This window comes from Pinus tabuliformis, chromosome X, assembly GCF_031772625.1.
Source record: "Pinus tabuliformis cultivar Carrire ecotype Pingquan chromosome X, CPIR1, whole genome shotgun sequence".
Taxonomy (NCBI): domain Eukaryota; kingdom Viridiplantae; phylum Streptophyta; class Pinopsida; order Pinales; family Pinaceae; genus Pinus; species Pinus tabuliformis.
In genome coordinates, this window is record NC_142308.1 from 424,334,794 (window position 1) to 424,349,876 (window position 15,083).

General features: G+C 38.0%; 1 protein-coding gene across 4 annotated transcripts in view; it reads left to right on the forward strand.

The window, feature by feature from the left end:
• LOC149140384 (Transducin/WD40 repeat-like superfamily protein) overlaps positions 1 to 15,083 on the forward strand; it is a 264,051-nt gene that overhangs the window by 218,106 nt on the left and 30,862 nt on the right. For 2 of the 4 annotated variants that reach the window (XM_089450077.1, XM_089450079.1), the window contains exon 14: positions 10,420 to 11,167. The exons of 1 other annotated variant lie outside the window; for it this stretch is intronic. In XM_089450077.1, the coding sequence (XP_089306203.1) occupies positions 10,420 to 10,598 (179 nt within the window). In that variant the 3' untranslated portion in view covers positions 10,599 to 11,167. Of the gene's footprint in view, positions 1 to 10,419; positions 11,168 to 15,083 lie in introns of those variants that run through there. One more of the 4 variants, XR_016264991.1, reaches the window with a different exon arrangement.

Sequence of the window (15,083 nt, forward strand, 5' to 3'; positions counted from 1 at the left end):
GAGATTCATCACAAAGATTTACAAGGAACTTAGGAGATCGATTTTTCTGTGGTGATAGGCCAATTTTTCAGTAGCGCGAGTTGCTCAATGAGGATAAATTCCGAAGAAAAATATTTGCACAGGAGAGATTGATTTACACTGGAGGATCGATTTGCTAGAGGAGACAAATATTTTCCAGAGGAGGCCATGATTATTTACCCAGCCAGTGCAAGTTGCTAGAAGGGTTGAGTCTCTTAGCCAGGCCGCACATGTGAGCCAAAATCAACTTCAGAGGGAGGCCAAATTGATTTTGGTGTGTTGAATAACTTCCATGAGGTCTCGGAAGTCTAGGAAAAGTGAAGAAATAATTTTGCTAGAGCTTTGCCAGTGTCAAGCAAGCAGTTGTAATATTTTTGCTGAAGAATTAATAATAAAACCCTCATTTGTTGAACTGGTTTTCTCTTCGGGATTTTTTCAGGGACATTTGTTCAAAAATATTGGTGCCCCATATTTGTGTGTGTGCATATTCTTTTTTCTCAATTCTTGTATTTAAATTTGTAAGTTGCAGTTGTGTTTTATTCAGTATTTTCCACAAATAATTTGCATTTGACAAATAATCTTAAAAGGTAGGGGAATAATAATCAGAAATTGCAGCAATAATAAAAATTTCACACTCGAGGCATTAATTGGCCCAAGGGACTAAGTAGCCTAATGATCCCCGTAGGCTATAGTCCATGATAAGGGGGAAAACCCCAAAATATCCAATGGTTGGACAAGTTTGGGGCAACTGGGGAAAAAAGGCCCAAAGTTGGGGTTTGATGTGAATCTCACTCAAACCATTGGATTAAGGAGAGAAATCCCCTCAAGGAAATATATAAATACAAGGGGGTTGGATTCTTAGAGGCATCAATTTGGATTGGATCATTTATTTCTGTTTTGTTGAGCCTGAGGCTTAGAGGGTTTAAGACCCCATTTCCTCTCTTGGACTAATTTCGGTGGAGGCGATCCCACCCTACCTAGTCACCTTTTCTTGGTGTGACAAGAAGGAGTATCTATCTGAGGAAGCAACAAAGTCTTTCAATCTATTTTGTCTTTTTTTATTTGTTTTGGCAACAAGGACTTATCGATTTGAAGGATCAACAAAGTATTTATGGAAAGAGGCAACAAGGACTTGTCGATCTGAAGGAGCAACATAATATTTTTGGAAAGACCTATGGCAAGGTAATATCTAGTCTCACCTTGAAGTTGGATGAGTGTTCTTTAAGGATAACACCTATAGAGACTAAAGTTTCCTTGGCTTAATCATCATGGGTTCTCTCTGTGAGAAACGAAAAGACCTTCTCAAGCAGGCCAACTAATAGGGAAGTTGGCAGCATTACATGATTTATTTTATTCACCATAATCTTCTAGTTTATTCAGCAAGCAACTTTCTCTTCATCTGTTTTTCAATCATTGTAACTAGGGGCTTTAAACCCTGACTCATGTGCTGCTATAGAATTCATCATTGGATGAAGGGGATGGGAAGCATGATATGCTTTATCTGCATCATACTGTAATCTCCCAGTATATTGGTGAACAACTGTTCTTGCATTTTTTCGATTGCTTGTTAATATTGGGTTGAGAACAAGGTGTGGTATGCAGAGAAAAATATATCCAAGTTTGTTGTACTTGTGGTGGGTGGGTTTCGGATATGTTCCAATCCATTTGTCTTTGAGGCAACATTTCTTTGAGATGGTCTCCAATTATGCATGGGTGATTATAGGAAACTTTAACACTTGAATTTCTGCTAGTATTTCCGTTGATCTCTTAAGTTCTCCTTTGTTAAATTTTGTAGCTCAGAGAGGTATTCTAGTCTTGAGAGTTGTCATTAAGGCTAGAAACACAAAGGATTTAATTATCTCCAAGCCCATGTAATTTTTCCTAAGTTTCAACTAAGGAAAATATCTTAATTATGTCAATTAGTGATATTTTAAATATTTTCGTAAGTCTAAACTTAGGGAAAGTGGATAATTAATTGACATTAGTTGGGATAAGATTGATTTACCCCTAGAAGCTTGTAGAAAGTTTCCAAGATGATCTTAGTCATTGATTGGGTCAAGGGAACTTCTAATGGTGGCCATTCATTTATGAATGAGAGATTAAAAAGGGTGATTTTCAGTGAGACACCAGGAGGGTTTCAGCAGCAGTGATTGGGAGAAGATTTTCCGGAGATTTTTGCTATCAGTTATTTTTTGTAGGAGGCTGAGTTGCTCAGTAAGTTTGCAGGGGTAGAGACTGAGATTATTTCTGGGAGACAGTGTAAGTCTTCCAGTGGCTAGTGCGAGTTTGCTAGAGGAGGTGTGAATTGCCAGGAGGGCAAATCAAGTTTTCCAGGAGGCAGATTGAGTTTCCAAGGGGCAATGCAAAATTGCCAGGAGAGTGTGAATTGCTAGGAGACCAGTGCGAGTTGCTAGGTTGCCAGTGCAAGTGGCTAGAGGCAGTGAGAGTTGCAGAAGAGGAAGTTGTGGGGTTTCTTCAGGTTGATTTGATTATCAGAAGTGAAGATAAAATATTGTCAGAGCTTAGCTAGTGTTAGGCAAGCAATTGTAAATTCTCAATAGTAGTTTTGGTTGAAGATATTAATATAAACCCTCAGATCTGAAAATTGGTTTTCCAAGGAGATTTTTTCAAAAATACTTGTGTTCATTGTGTGATTGGATGAGGAGCTTGAAGCTCCACCCACCACAAGTGAGAGAAGGAATTGTGAGGTGCGTCAGATGCTATGAGATGCACAAGCGTTTATGGGAGCTCTTAAATTAAGCATCAGGGATAGGAGACCACCAAAGAGATATTTAGTGTATAAGGAGTTGATGAGTGAGCTTATTGACAGTAAGCCTTCCAACTATGAAGAGGCTGCACAACGTTAGGTGTGGCGTGATGCTTTAGTAGAGTACAACTCTATCATGCTAAATGATGTTTGGGAGGTGGTTCCTAGACTGTTGGATAGGGCAATGGTTGTTTCCTGCTAGATCTATAAGATCAAGCTCGCTATAGATGGCAACATAGAAAAGTTCAAAGCCAGGTTCATGGCCAAGGATTCTCTTAGAAAGAGGGAATAAATTATGAGACATTTGCTCATATGGCCAGGTATACTTCCATTAGGGCCATGATCTCACTTGCAACACAGGGGGGATGGCAGATCCATCAGATGGATGTCAAGATGGCATTCTTGAACAAAGTTACAAAGAGGAGGTGTACATCAAATAACTAGAGGGTTTTGAGATGCATGGGAGGGAAACCCGTGTATGTAGGTTGAAGAGAGTGCTATATGGACTAAAGCAAGCTCCCAGAGCATGGTATGGTCGGATTGACAGTTACTTGCAGCAGATGGGCTTTGTGAAGAGTGAGGGCTCATAGAAGACTGGTGGAGCCAAAGAGGGCACATTGGAAAACAATGAAGCCTGGGCAGGTAATGTAATGGACAGGAAAAGCACCTCAAGGTGTTGCTTCAACATTGGATCAGGGGTTGTCTCTTGGTACAATAGGAAGCAAGGTTGGTTGCATTAAGCTCTGCGTAAGCAGGGTACAAGGCAACAAGCATGTCTACATGTGAGGCATATGGCTTCAGAAGCTGCTAGTGGCATTGTTTGGTCAAAGGATGGAGCCGACCATTATCCATTGTGATAATCAAAGTATTTCCATAATCAAAGTTGCCTCATATCCATTGTATTTCATGATCGGTTGAAAGATATCAACATCATATACCATTTCATTAGAGACTGTGTACAATGTGGATTAGTTCGACTACAATATGTTCCTATAGATCAACAGGTTGCAGACATTTTGACAAAGGCCTTGTGTAAAACGAAGTTTGTTTTCTTCAGGGATAAGTTGGGTGTTGTGGAGAACACTTTCCTTGCTAAGACGACGTTAAATATTGTAGCTCAGACCGGTGTTCTAGTCTTGAGAGGTGTCATTAAGGCTAGAAACACAAAGGATTTAATTATCTCCAAGCCCATGCAATTTTTCATATGTTTTAACTATAAGGAAAATATCTTAATTATGTCAATTAGTGATTTTATTATTATAAATATTTCCTAAGTCTAAACTTAGGGAAAGTGGATACTTTATTGACATTAGTTGGGATAAGATCAATTTACCTCTAGAAGCTTATAGAAAGTTTCTAAGATGATCTTAGCCATCGATTGGATCAAGTGAACTTCTAATCGTGGCCATTCATTTGTGAATGAGAGATTATAAAGGGAATCGATGGGCAACTTTGGAGACACATCGAGTGGGTGATTTTCAGTGAGACACTAGGAAGGTTTCAACAATAGTGTTTGGGAGATGATTTTCTAGAGGTTTTTGCTATTAGTTATTTTCTATAGGAGATAGAGTTTTTTTTAGTAGGGTCGTGAGCTTCAGGAGGAGGCTGAGTTGTCGAGTTGCTTAGTAAATTCACAGGAGTAGAGGTTGAGATTATTTCCGGGAGGCAGTGCAAGGCTTCCAGTGGCCAGTGCGAGTTTGCCAAAGGAGGTGCGAATTGCCAACATGGCAGATTGAATTTTTCAGGAGGCAGGTCGAATTTGCCAAGAGAGAGTGTGAATTGCTGGAAGATTAGTGCGAGTTTCTAGGTTGCCAGTGTGAGTTGCTAGAGGTATTGCGAATTGCAGAAGAAGAAGCTGTGGGGTTTCTTCTGTTGGGTGTGGAGCCTGATTATCTTCTATATTCAAAGGTATCGCCACGTAGGACCCCAGTTTGAACCGCCCGTAAAATATTCGCTGCAGGGGGGGTCCAGGGGGGGCGGCTGCGACCTTTGGGAGCCCCCCCCTGGCGGGGGGTTTCAGGGGCAGCGCCCCGAAGCTAAAAACAGTTGTAAAATTGCCTTGTAAAAGTATAGTAATTTCTAGTCAATCTGGGCCGTTCATTAGGCGGATGATCTGACGGTAGAACTTATGTTTAGTTTAGGGTTTTTTGCCCTAGAAGGCAACCCCTCTCTTTGTATGAGGGTATTGTATTTGAGGCTGTGTGATAGATGTGTATTCTGTGAGCGAGAAACAGAGAGGTGAGACCGTGAGAGAAAACAGAGGATATTACAGCGGATTTGCTGTAGGTTGTGTCTCTTCATTTTGCTGGATAATAGAAAGGAAGGACTGGCTGTTAGGGGTGGATGTAGCCCAAACTGGGTGAACCATGTATATCTGTGTCTCTCTTGTTTTGTGCGTTTTCTGTGTTTATATTTCTGCAATATTTTATGTGTTCCATTGCTCCGTAATATATAATTTTCTAACAACTGGTATCAGAGCCGAAGGTCTTTTTGGCTGATAAACTCGCAGGAAAGAAGGGTTCCTGGTTCGAGTGGGAGCAATGGCGGAAGATGGTAAGTTTAGGGTCGAGAAATTTAACGGCCAAAACTTCTCGCTGTGGAAGATGCAAATGGAAGATTATCTGTATCAGAAAGATCTATACCTACCATTGGGCGGAAAAACAAAGATACCGACGGGTATGAAAGACGAAGAATGGAACCTTCTCGATAGAAAGGCACTCGGAACAATACGGTTGTGCCTTGCTGCGTCAGTCGCCTTGAACATTTCGAAGGAAACCACGACAGAGGGTTTGATGCAGATGTTGTCGAAACTATATGAAAAACCCTCGGCCTCAAACAAGGTATTTCTTATGAAACGGTTATTTAATATGAATATGTCGGAAGGTGGATCTGTTGCAAACCATTTAAATGATTTTAATACAATTACAAGTCAGTTAAGTTCTGTAGGGGTAAAATTTGATGATGAAGTTAGAGCTTTGTTATTCTTGTGCTCATTACCAGAAAGTTGGAATGGTTTGGTAATGGGCATTAGTAACTCCGTTTCTGGATCTAGTACTTTAAAGTTTGATGATGTTGTCGGTGCTATCCTTAGCGAGGAAATGCGACGGAAAAGCTCCGGTGAGACATCGGGAAATGCTTTGAGTGCAGAGTCTAGAGGAAGAAAAATGGAAAGAGGAAAGAGCTCAGGATATCGCAGTAAATCAAGGAAAGGCAAATCCAAGTCCAGATCGGGGATAGTGTGCTGGAAATCATTAAAAAAGTAAAGGTGCTTGAAAATAATAATAATCAACAACCACAACAACAACAACCATCACAACAACAACAGGCACCCCAAACACTTGAAAGTGGTGTTAGAAGATCTACCAGGATAAGTAGACCCCCTGAACGATACTCTCCTTCATTATATTATTTATTGTTGACTGATTCCGGTGAACCCGAATGTTATGAAGAAGCAATGCAGGTTGAAAGCAGGAAGAAGTGGGAGGTAGCCATGGAAGAAGAGATGGACTCCTTAATGCATAACCAGACTTGGGATTTAGTCAAGTTGCCTGTAGGAAAAACTACATTGAAGAATAAATGGGTTTACAGGCTGAAGGAAGAAGATGGAGGAAAACAGAGGTATAAAGCTAGACTTGTGGTGAAGGGATTTGCACAGAAGAAAGGTATTGATTTTGATGAAATATTTTCTCCTGTTGTTAAAATGACTTCAATCAGAACTATTTTAAGTCTTGTAGCAGCTGAAGATTTGCATCTTGAGCAGTTAGATGTAAAGACAACCTTTCTCCATGGGGATTTGGAGGAAGAGATATATATGCAGCAGCCACAAGGATATGAGGTGAAAGGGAAGGAGAAACTAGTGTGCAAGTTGAAGAAGAGCTTGTATGGCTTAAAACAGGCTCCAAGGCAGTGGTATCTAAAATTTGACAAGTTTATGTCTGAACAAGGTTATACTAGATGTCACTCTGATCATTGTGTTTATTTGATAAAGCAAAATGATGGCAGCTATATTATATTGTTATTGTATGTAGATGACATGCTTGTTGCAGGATCTAACATGCAGGAAATAAATGTGCTCAAAAGAAAATTGGCAAATTCATTTGCAATGAAGGATTTGGGAGCTGCAAAACAAATCCTTGGTATGAGAATAACTAGAGACATGAAAAATCGTAAATTAACACTGTCTCAGAATGAGTACATACAAAAGGTGTTGAAAAGATTTAACATGCACAATGCAAAACCAGTTAGTACACCTTTTGCTAGCCATTTCAAACTTAGCAAGGAAATGTGCCCAAAGACCCAAGAAGACATGGATTATAAGTCTAAAGTTCCATATGCATCAGCAGTTGGAAGCTTAATGTATGCAATGGTCTGCACAAGGCCTGATATTGCACATGCAGTGGGAGTTGTAAGCAGGTACATGAACAATCCAGGAAAGGAACATTGGATGGCAGTGAAATGGATTCTCAGATATTTGAAAGGTACCACAAATCAAGCATTATGCTTTGGTGGTTCAAACATCTCCCTACAAGGATATGTTGATGCAAATATGGCAGGTGACAGAGATAACAGGAGGAGCACTACAGGATATGTATTTACTATTGGAGGAACAACTGTCAGTTGGGTTTCAAAAATCCAAAGTGTTGTTGCACTTTCAACAACAGAAGCAGAGTATGTTGCTGCTACAGAGGCTAGTAAAGAAATGATTTGGTTACAAAGGTTTATGGGTGAATTGTGTAAGGAGCATGATATGGGCACGTTATACAGTGATAGCCAAAGTGCCATTCATCTTGCAAAGAACTCAGCATTTCGTTTTAGGACTAAACACATACAGCTCAAGTACCATTTCATATGATCAGTGTTGGAAGATGGAGAGTTGAAGCTAGAAAAGATACACACTAGCCAGAATCCTGCAGATATGCTAACAAAAGTTGTAACCAGGGAGAAACTGAGAATATGCTTAGTTTCAGTTGGTCTTCAAGGATGACGATGAAGATGAGAAACAGCCAGGTCCAAAGAGGAGTCATTGTCCAGCAAATGGAGCAGCGGTGGAGTTGGTACAATCAATCTCCAAGTGGGAGATTGTTGGGTGTGGAGCCTGATTATCTTCTATATTCAAAGGTATCGCCACGTAGAACCCCAGTTTGAAATGGGCCGCCCGTAAAATATTCGCTGCAAGGGGGGTCCAGGGGGGGGCGGCTGCGACCTTTGGGAGCCCCCCCTTGGGGGGGGTTTCGGGGGCAGCGCCCCCGAAGCTAAAAACAGCTGTAAAATTGCCTTATAAAAGTATAGTAATTTCTAGTCAATCTGGGCCGTTCATTAGGCGGATGATCTGACGGTAGAACCTATGTTTAGTTTAGGGTTTTTTGCCCTAGAAGGCAACCCCTCTCTTTGTATGAGGGTATTGTATTTGAGGCTGTGTGATAGATGTGTATTCTGTGAGCGAGAAACAGAGAGGTGAGACTGTGAGAGAAAACAGAGGATATTACAGCGGATTTGCTGTAGGTTGTGTCTCTTCATTTTGCTGGATAATAGAAAGGAAGGACTGGCTGTTAGGGGTGGACGTAGCCCAAACTAGGTGAACCACGTATATCTGTGTTTCTCTTGTTTTGTGCGTTTTCTGTGTTTATATTTCTGCAATATTTTATGTGTTCCATTGCTCCGTAATATATAATTTTTTAACATCTTCAAGTTGATTTGATTAGCATAAGTGAAGATAAAATATTACCATAGCTTAGCTAGTGTTAGGCAATCAGTTGTAATTTCTCAATAGTAGCTTTTGCTGAAGATATTAATATAAACCCTCAGAATTTGAAAACTGGTTTTCCTCACATTGGGGTTTTCCTATGGAAATTTGTCAAAAAATATTTGTGTTCATTGTGTGATTGGTTTCTCGCGTTTTCTACTGCAATTTTTATATTGTGAATGGTGCAGTTCATGTTATTCTTCATTACTTTTAACAAAAGAATTAATTCGCCATGAACAAGTAATAGGAAATAATTAACTGGGTTAATAGCACCTTTTGTGTAGCCAGAATTTTCACATCCATTTGTCTTCCATAAGTCTTCACATCTTGTTTTTCTCTTCCTTAATGTTACCAATGGCTGCTGTGATTTTGATTTTCAGATCCTCTAGCACCTTTGGGCAGGCTTTAAATTTCTTCAAACATACCATAAGTGGCATCCAAGCTTGTGTATCAACCCATAAATTAATTCTCTACAGTGGTTGCATGTGACTTTCGCTATTGGCACATATGTGCAATCTTTTCATGCAAGGTCCCTCTGCCTCAGCTGTGGAGCCAGAGTGTTTTTTCTTATACAACAGAAAATAAATACACGTCCTAAGTGCAAGCAGTGAGCTGCCTTTGCATATGTTTAACTCTTATCTGATTGGCACAGAAATATGCAAGCAAATGGTTCCCTCGACAGGTAGACGACACAAATGGATTCCCCTCTGAAATCACCTCCAATAGCAGGAAGCGTTTACTCAAAACAGTCCAATTTCTCTAAATGAAAGATATGAGTGATAAGTGAGATAATGTGGCTTTTGTGGATGTAAGTCAACTAATTTGTTTGTTTTTCAATTTATTTGTTTATTTTGTTGATTTCCTTGTTCTGCCTTATATAGAGTCTAACTTGGCTGAGCCAGAGTTACTCACCTGCTGACTCAGCTAAAAATTCAGTTAAATCTGCTAAATTCGAGATGGGATATGAAATTTCTATTTTCCATATGAAGTCTGATGAGGTTGGAACCACTCTCAAACATCCTGAAACAATTAATGGTAAAATTACCAAGGCCGCAGACTCCTCAACCTCTATCCCTTAATTTTGTTTTAAATTTTTTTCCTATCTTCATGGGTTGTTAGACAAAAAATTTGTGGGGGAGCACACAGGCCCCCTCCCTTCTGTAAGAGGGGGGCGGGGCCTCTCAGTCGTTCCCCTTTTCGGGAAACATGTTCCCCAAACTGGGAAAATGATTCCCCATGTGTTTCCCCAAGTTTCCCCGAAAGGGGGACATGGGGGAATGTTTCTGCAGGTGCCCCCCATCCCTGGAGCAGGGGAAATGTGGGGTGTGTGTTTCCCACCCTAGGGCATGTCTCCCCGTGGAACACTGGTATACAATATCATATTGATAATTTAATATTGGTTTATAAGTATATCATTACTGAGGAATCTCAGGAGTATGACTGGGAAGGGGCTGAATACTGCATACTGTTAATGCTGATTGAAGACCGAAATACACCATTAAAATAGTGAAAATTTAACTTATTTTGCTTACTTACTATTTGAAATTTGAATGACCCTTGATGTTCAATCAATTTGAAACACTAAACGTAAATTCAGGATACCCAATACTGTGTCTTCTGCTGTTTATACATACATCGATATAAAAGTATGAAGCAGTCTCCAACTGACTGATGTATAGAAGGCTCGATTAAGGGTTAAAACCAGAAACAATCTTTAAAGTAATTGTTAGTGTTTGCTGAAGACAAAAATGATAATTGATGGCATTGATATTGATGTGAATGGCCGTATTGGAGCATATTATGCCTATGCATTCAGTTCGTATGATGTATACTATATAGTGATGCATATAGACTAATTGATTAATAGATGACCACTTTCTGTTCCATGCAGATGCAACTGACTTAAACCCAGACAAATTTGAGAGTGAGACAGATCATGTGGTTCAAGTGGAAATTAGTGAACTCTCCACCGGATTGAAGAGGAAATCATCTAAAAAAGATGGCAAGAAGCAGAGAGAGGACGGAAAGAAGCCCAAAATAAAGAAAAAGAAAAGCAAAATTGACATATGAGTTTGTTTTCAATGTTCAGGTACCAGAAATGGATCAAGAATTGGGGCTAGAGGATTCGGAGTTTAGAATCTAGAAAGTGTGAAACTACCCATTTCCAGTGTATGTTATGCAAATAAAATTAATTAGTAATGTGCTAATGTAATCTCAAAATGGGAATGGAAGAAGAAAGGGACCGGGAACATGCTCGAACTTGTGGTAACTTATTTTCGAGTACAAGACCAAAAGAAAAAAAAGTTCGCTACAGATAAATTTATTATCTTTGAAATATAGGAGGCAAGAGACAAGTATCAGGATGTCAGAGTTATCTCTGATACCAGTTTTTATGTATGCTGTGGATACCTCTTTTCTCACATAAATTTGTTATTATTTTTCACCAAAACTTTCCAGCTTTTATATGACGGGAGAAGATAGGGAGAGATAATGAGATGGCACAAGGCAGAGTGAAATCTGTAACCAAATTTCTTTTATAAATCTGGCTGCAAAGAACAATTTTTCTTGCCATGTTCGCATATTTTAACAGTTCATTTGATATGAAACAAAAAAAGCAACAAAAAAAGCCTGTTCTAGAATTACGATTTAATACCTAAAAGGAAATTCCAGCGACAAAGTGAAGTGCACAAACTTGCACAGTTGTTTTGGAATTCCTGCATAGTTTAGCATGCTGATTATAAATTGAAAATGAGAGTTAGCATGCAGATACCTATGTGTGTCATTTTGTGTAACTTAGGTGTGAGATGGAACCAGCAAGATTTTTCGAGACGAGAACGTATGTGAAAGTTAGATGGCCGTTGTCTTTAATTTCCATGGTAAATTTGGTGTGTTCAGGCTGAGTTGATATGGTTAAGACAAAAGGATTGATAGACCGTCCACAGTTGTTGCTGCATTGTAATGGTTTTTCGTGGAGATGAGAATAATGTGCAAATGTTTAGATTATCTTTCTTAAGCCTTTTGTTTTTTGCAAACATGATAATATGGAAGCTTATGTAACTCGATTTTCCCATTATAATCACAATATGTTCTATGTTACACGTTATCCGTACTGTCCACTTGGACTTATCTTCGACATAAATATGGCTACATACTGGTTACTATTTCCATTCTATATATTTTCCAACTCTAGCATTAACTTCATTAAAATTAATTAAAACCATGTAACATGGCCTTATTAGCTGAACTGAAATCGGGATTAAGACTATTTTCCTATTCTCTGCTCCCGTCACTTGACCATACTGTAAGTAGTGGTTTATCCTTTTTCACTTTCTACTTTAGTGTTGTTTATGATACATCACTTTTTATTGGTTTCCTTTTCATTGTAGGGCAGAGTGTGGCAAGTTGAGACTATCATATATATATATATATATAATATGCTTTACATTGTATGAGAATAAGTGAATGTATTATTGAAAAATAATATTTTAATCAAGGCCATATTTCTATGATAAGGAAATTTTAATATGTAACTTTTTTAGGAAATTATAAATATATAACTTTCTTAATAATAATTCATATTGCTATGTGAGAGTTCATCTAATGGTCAAAGCAAAGCAATTTAATGACCTTATTTATGAGTACATTCAATAAGAAGTCAACTTGAAACAAATGGTTATGGTCTACAAATGATTGCGAAGCTTTATTATGGTTTTTAATTTCAATTACTATATATATACACACAATGGTTTGTATGTGACGCAAGAGTATTATTGGTTGAAAAAAGAAAGTTGTTTTAAATTTTGGTTATGGTGAAATTTCTTTGATTTAATAAATGCTTTTTAAATTGTAGCATTAATTGGAATTTAATATTTTACAAGTCCACAATCTCAAGTTTTTGAGTTTGAATTTGAAATTTGGAAATATTACAGAGCACATGTTTTTGTACCTAGCTATAAATTTTGATTAGAAAATATTGAACTTAAATATTGTGCTTGAGCCTTGAATTGAATGTGCTGGGAAATTCACGTAGCATGATTTTAGCAAAGATACGCGTCTAGCATTTATCCATTTGCCAACTTCAAATCCTAGGATTTGGCTCTGACATTTAGATATGTGATGGAGGACACACATTCCCACACATTTTCATCAGAAAAAAAAATGAGTTGAAGAGGTTATCTCCAAGCCTCAACAAAATTTTGAGGAATTTTCTGGAGTTTTGGTTCAATAGGGACAATAGCCTAGCTTTTTAATCTTTTGCAACATCAAAATTTTCAAATCAATTACTTTGGCTTTGATTTTTCAATATGTTGTAAATGAGATATTCCTCTACTTAACCACAAGTTATCATCGAAGAATATTTAGTCTAAAGATTGTTGAGAAACCTTGGACCATGTGTGGCAACATTTTCACATTTCATTTCACATGTTCATTTTTGCAATTGGGCTTTGATTATTAAAACTGTGCATTTTCAATTTGCATTTAGCATTTGAAGAGGTGATTCTTAGTTGCAGAAGCAAAATTAATCAATATTTTTTGTTATCACAAGAGACAAAAGGATTTGGAATGAAACAAACATGGATTTTTGAAGACTACGTGTAAATATTCTTAAATTTCACGTATTTCAGGATTTTACTCTCCAAATATCTATATGTTCTAAACTTCTACAATAAACAATGCACACAAATTCTTTATAAAACAAAAAAGAAAATAATCACTTCACAAACAATACTAAGACAATTTACCTTGGAAAAACTTAATTAGGAAAACCAACAAATGCTTAAAGTTGCACGTTTAACTTTCATTATTTCAATTTCATCATTTACAATACAATATATGGGATTAAGTGGCATAAAAAACCCTAGCCAATTAATTTGGGTTAGATTACAACTCAAATTGGAAAACCATGGGCTGAAAACAATGAAAAATAGCTCTTTTTTTCTTTTATTTTCCTTTGAAGTCTTTGCAAGGGGGTCTGAAATCCCTAGTGCTTTCGTACAACACATGATATTGTGCAAATAATATAATACATACCCAACCCAATAATGTGATAGCTCACATGAAGTAGGAGACACTCTTGATCATGGAGAATTGTAGGAGTGCAGTGTTGGCCTTGCCAAAATGTTATAATAAGTTCAAGAGAATTTAAAATCCTTAAGAAATATAATAGAAATGTTATGTGAATTTATGTGGTGTTGATTTGAATTTTAGATTATTTATTGTTTTTAGCTACATGCACTTTGATTTGCAAGTCTGATATTCACATATGATAGTGTATTAAAGCTTAAGCTTGCATTATGAATTATAGTGGTTGAAACATCATTTACTATGAGAGTCAAAAGACCATTTGGATGAGTGGAGGGAAAGTATAGATAACTCTAGTAACAATGATGTTGGGTACAATTATTAGAAAGAGGCACATTTCCAGTGGTGACGATCAAGTAGATGTTATAAGAGAGCAACATTGTCAAACATAATGATATTGGGTAGAGGTTGAGTGGCCATGTAGAGGAGATTGCAAAATGAGATTTTATGGAGGGAAGGTTGAAAGGAAGTAGTGTTGCATATAAGGGAATCCATTGTATTGGAGGAGATAGTGGTTGGCCTTGTAGTGCTGATAGGGATGTTGCAGAGATGTTGTGTTGAGAAATCTAGTGGCAGCAAGTGTAGGAGATTTCTCTTCTTCTTGATAACTGCTTGTGATGTATTTTTACTTTTCTTGATTTACTTCTTCTTCCTTTTATTATAATTAGTGTTCTCTATCATCAAACAACTACCAGAACATAAAGAACAATGACACAATAAGACAAAATGTGGGCGATCAATCGACGCCAAAACCTTTCCAACTTGAGAGGAAAACCCACCAGAATTCTTTCTCTTCTTATAAACCTTCAGTTGAAAAATTCAAAGACTTTTGACTATTGATTAGGGCCCTCCAAGACCAAGTCAAACCATGCTTTCAACAACTTCTGCAACTCTGACTTCCAGTAGATTCTTTTGCAACTTCGACGTCCCCAGCGGATTCTTTTGCAACTTCGACCTCCCCAACAGATTCTTCTGCAACTTCGACTTCCCCAACAGATTCTTTTGTAACTTCGACCTTCCTAACAGATTCTTCTACAACTTTGACCTGCCCAACAAATTCTTCTGCAAAAACCCTAACCCTTGTACGTGTGAGAAATGTTGGTGTATTCTTGCTCCTTTCTTCTTCGCTTGGGTGGATTCTCTCTCCTAGAGAAATCAACTTCCAAATATGTTTGCTTGATGAACTTTACTTCTACAACTCTGCTTCTTCTGCTGCAATAGGAGCCCTAGTTTCTTCGCATGTGTGGAGAGTATTAGCCCAGAAACAATCCCAAAAACTTGACTTTCTCTTCGTCCTTTGTCCTCTTCTTCTTCACACTCCTTTTTTTTCCTTGTGATCGAACTTCAGTGTGTGAAGTGTGTTCTTCAAGTGAGGTCAAGGTCTCCTTTATACATGTTTCTCATTGGGTCGAATTGCTCTTATTAGGCAGACTTGTCCATGAGTGTAGGCTGACTTGATCATGTGAATATGCT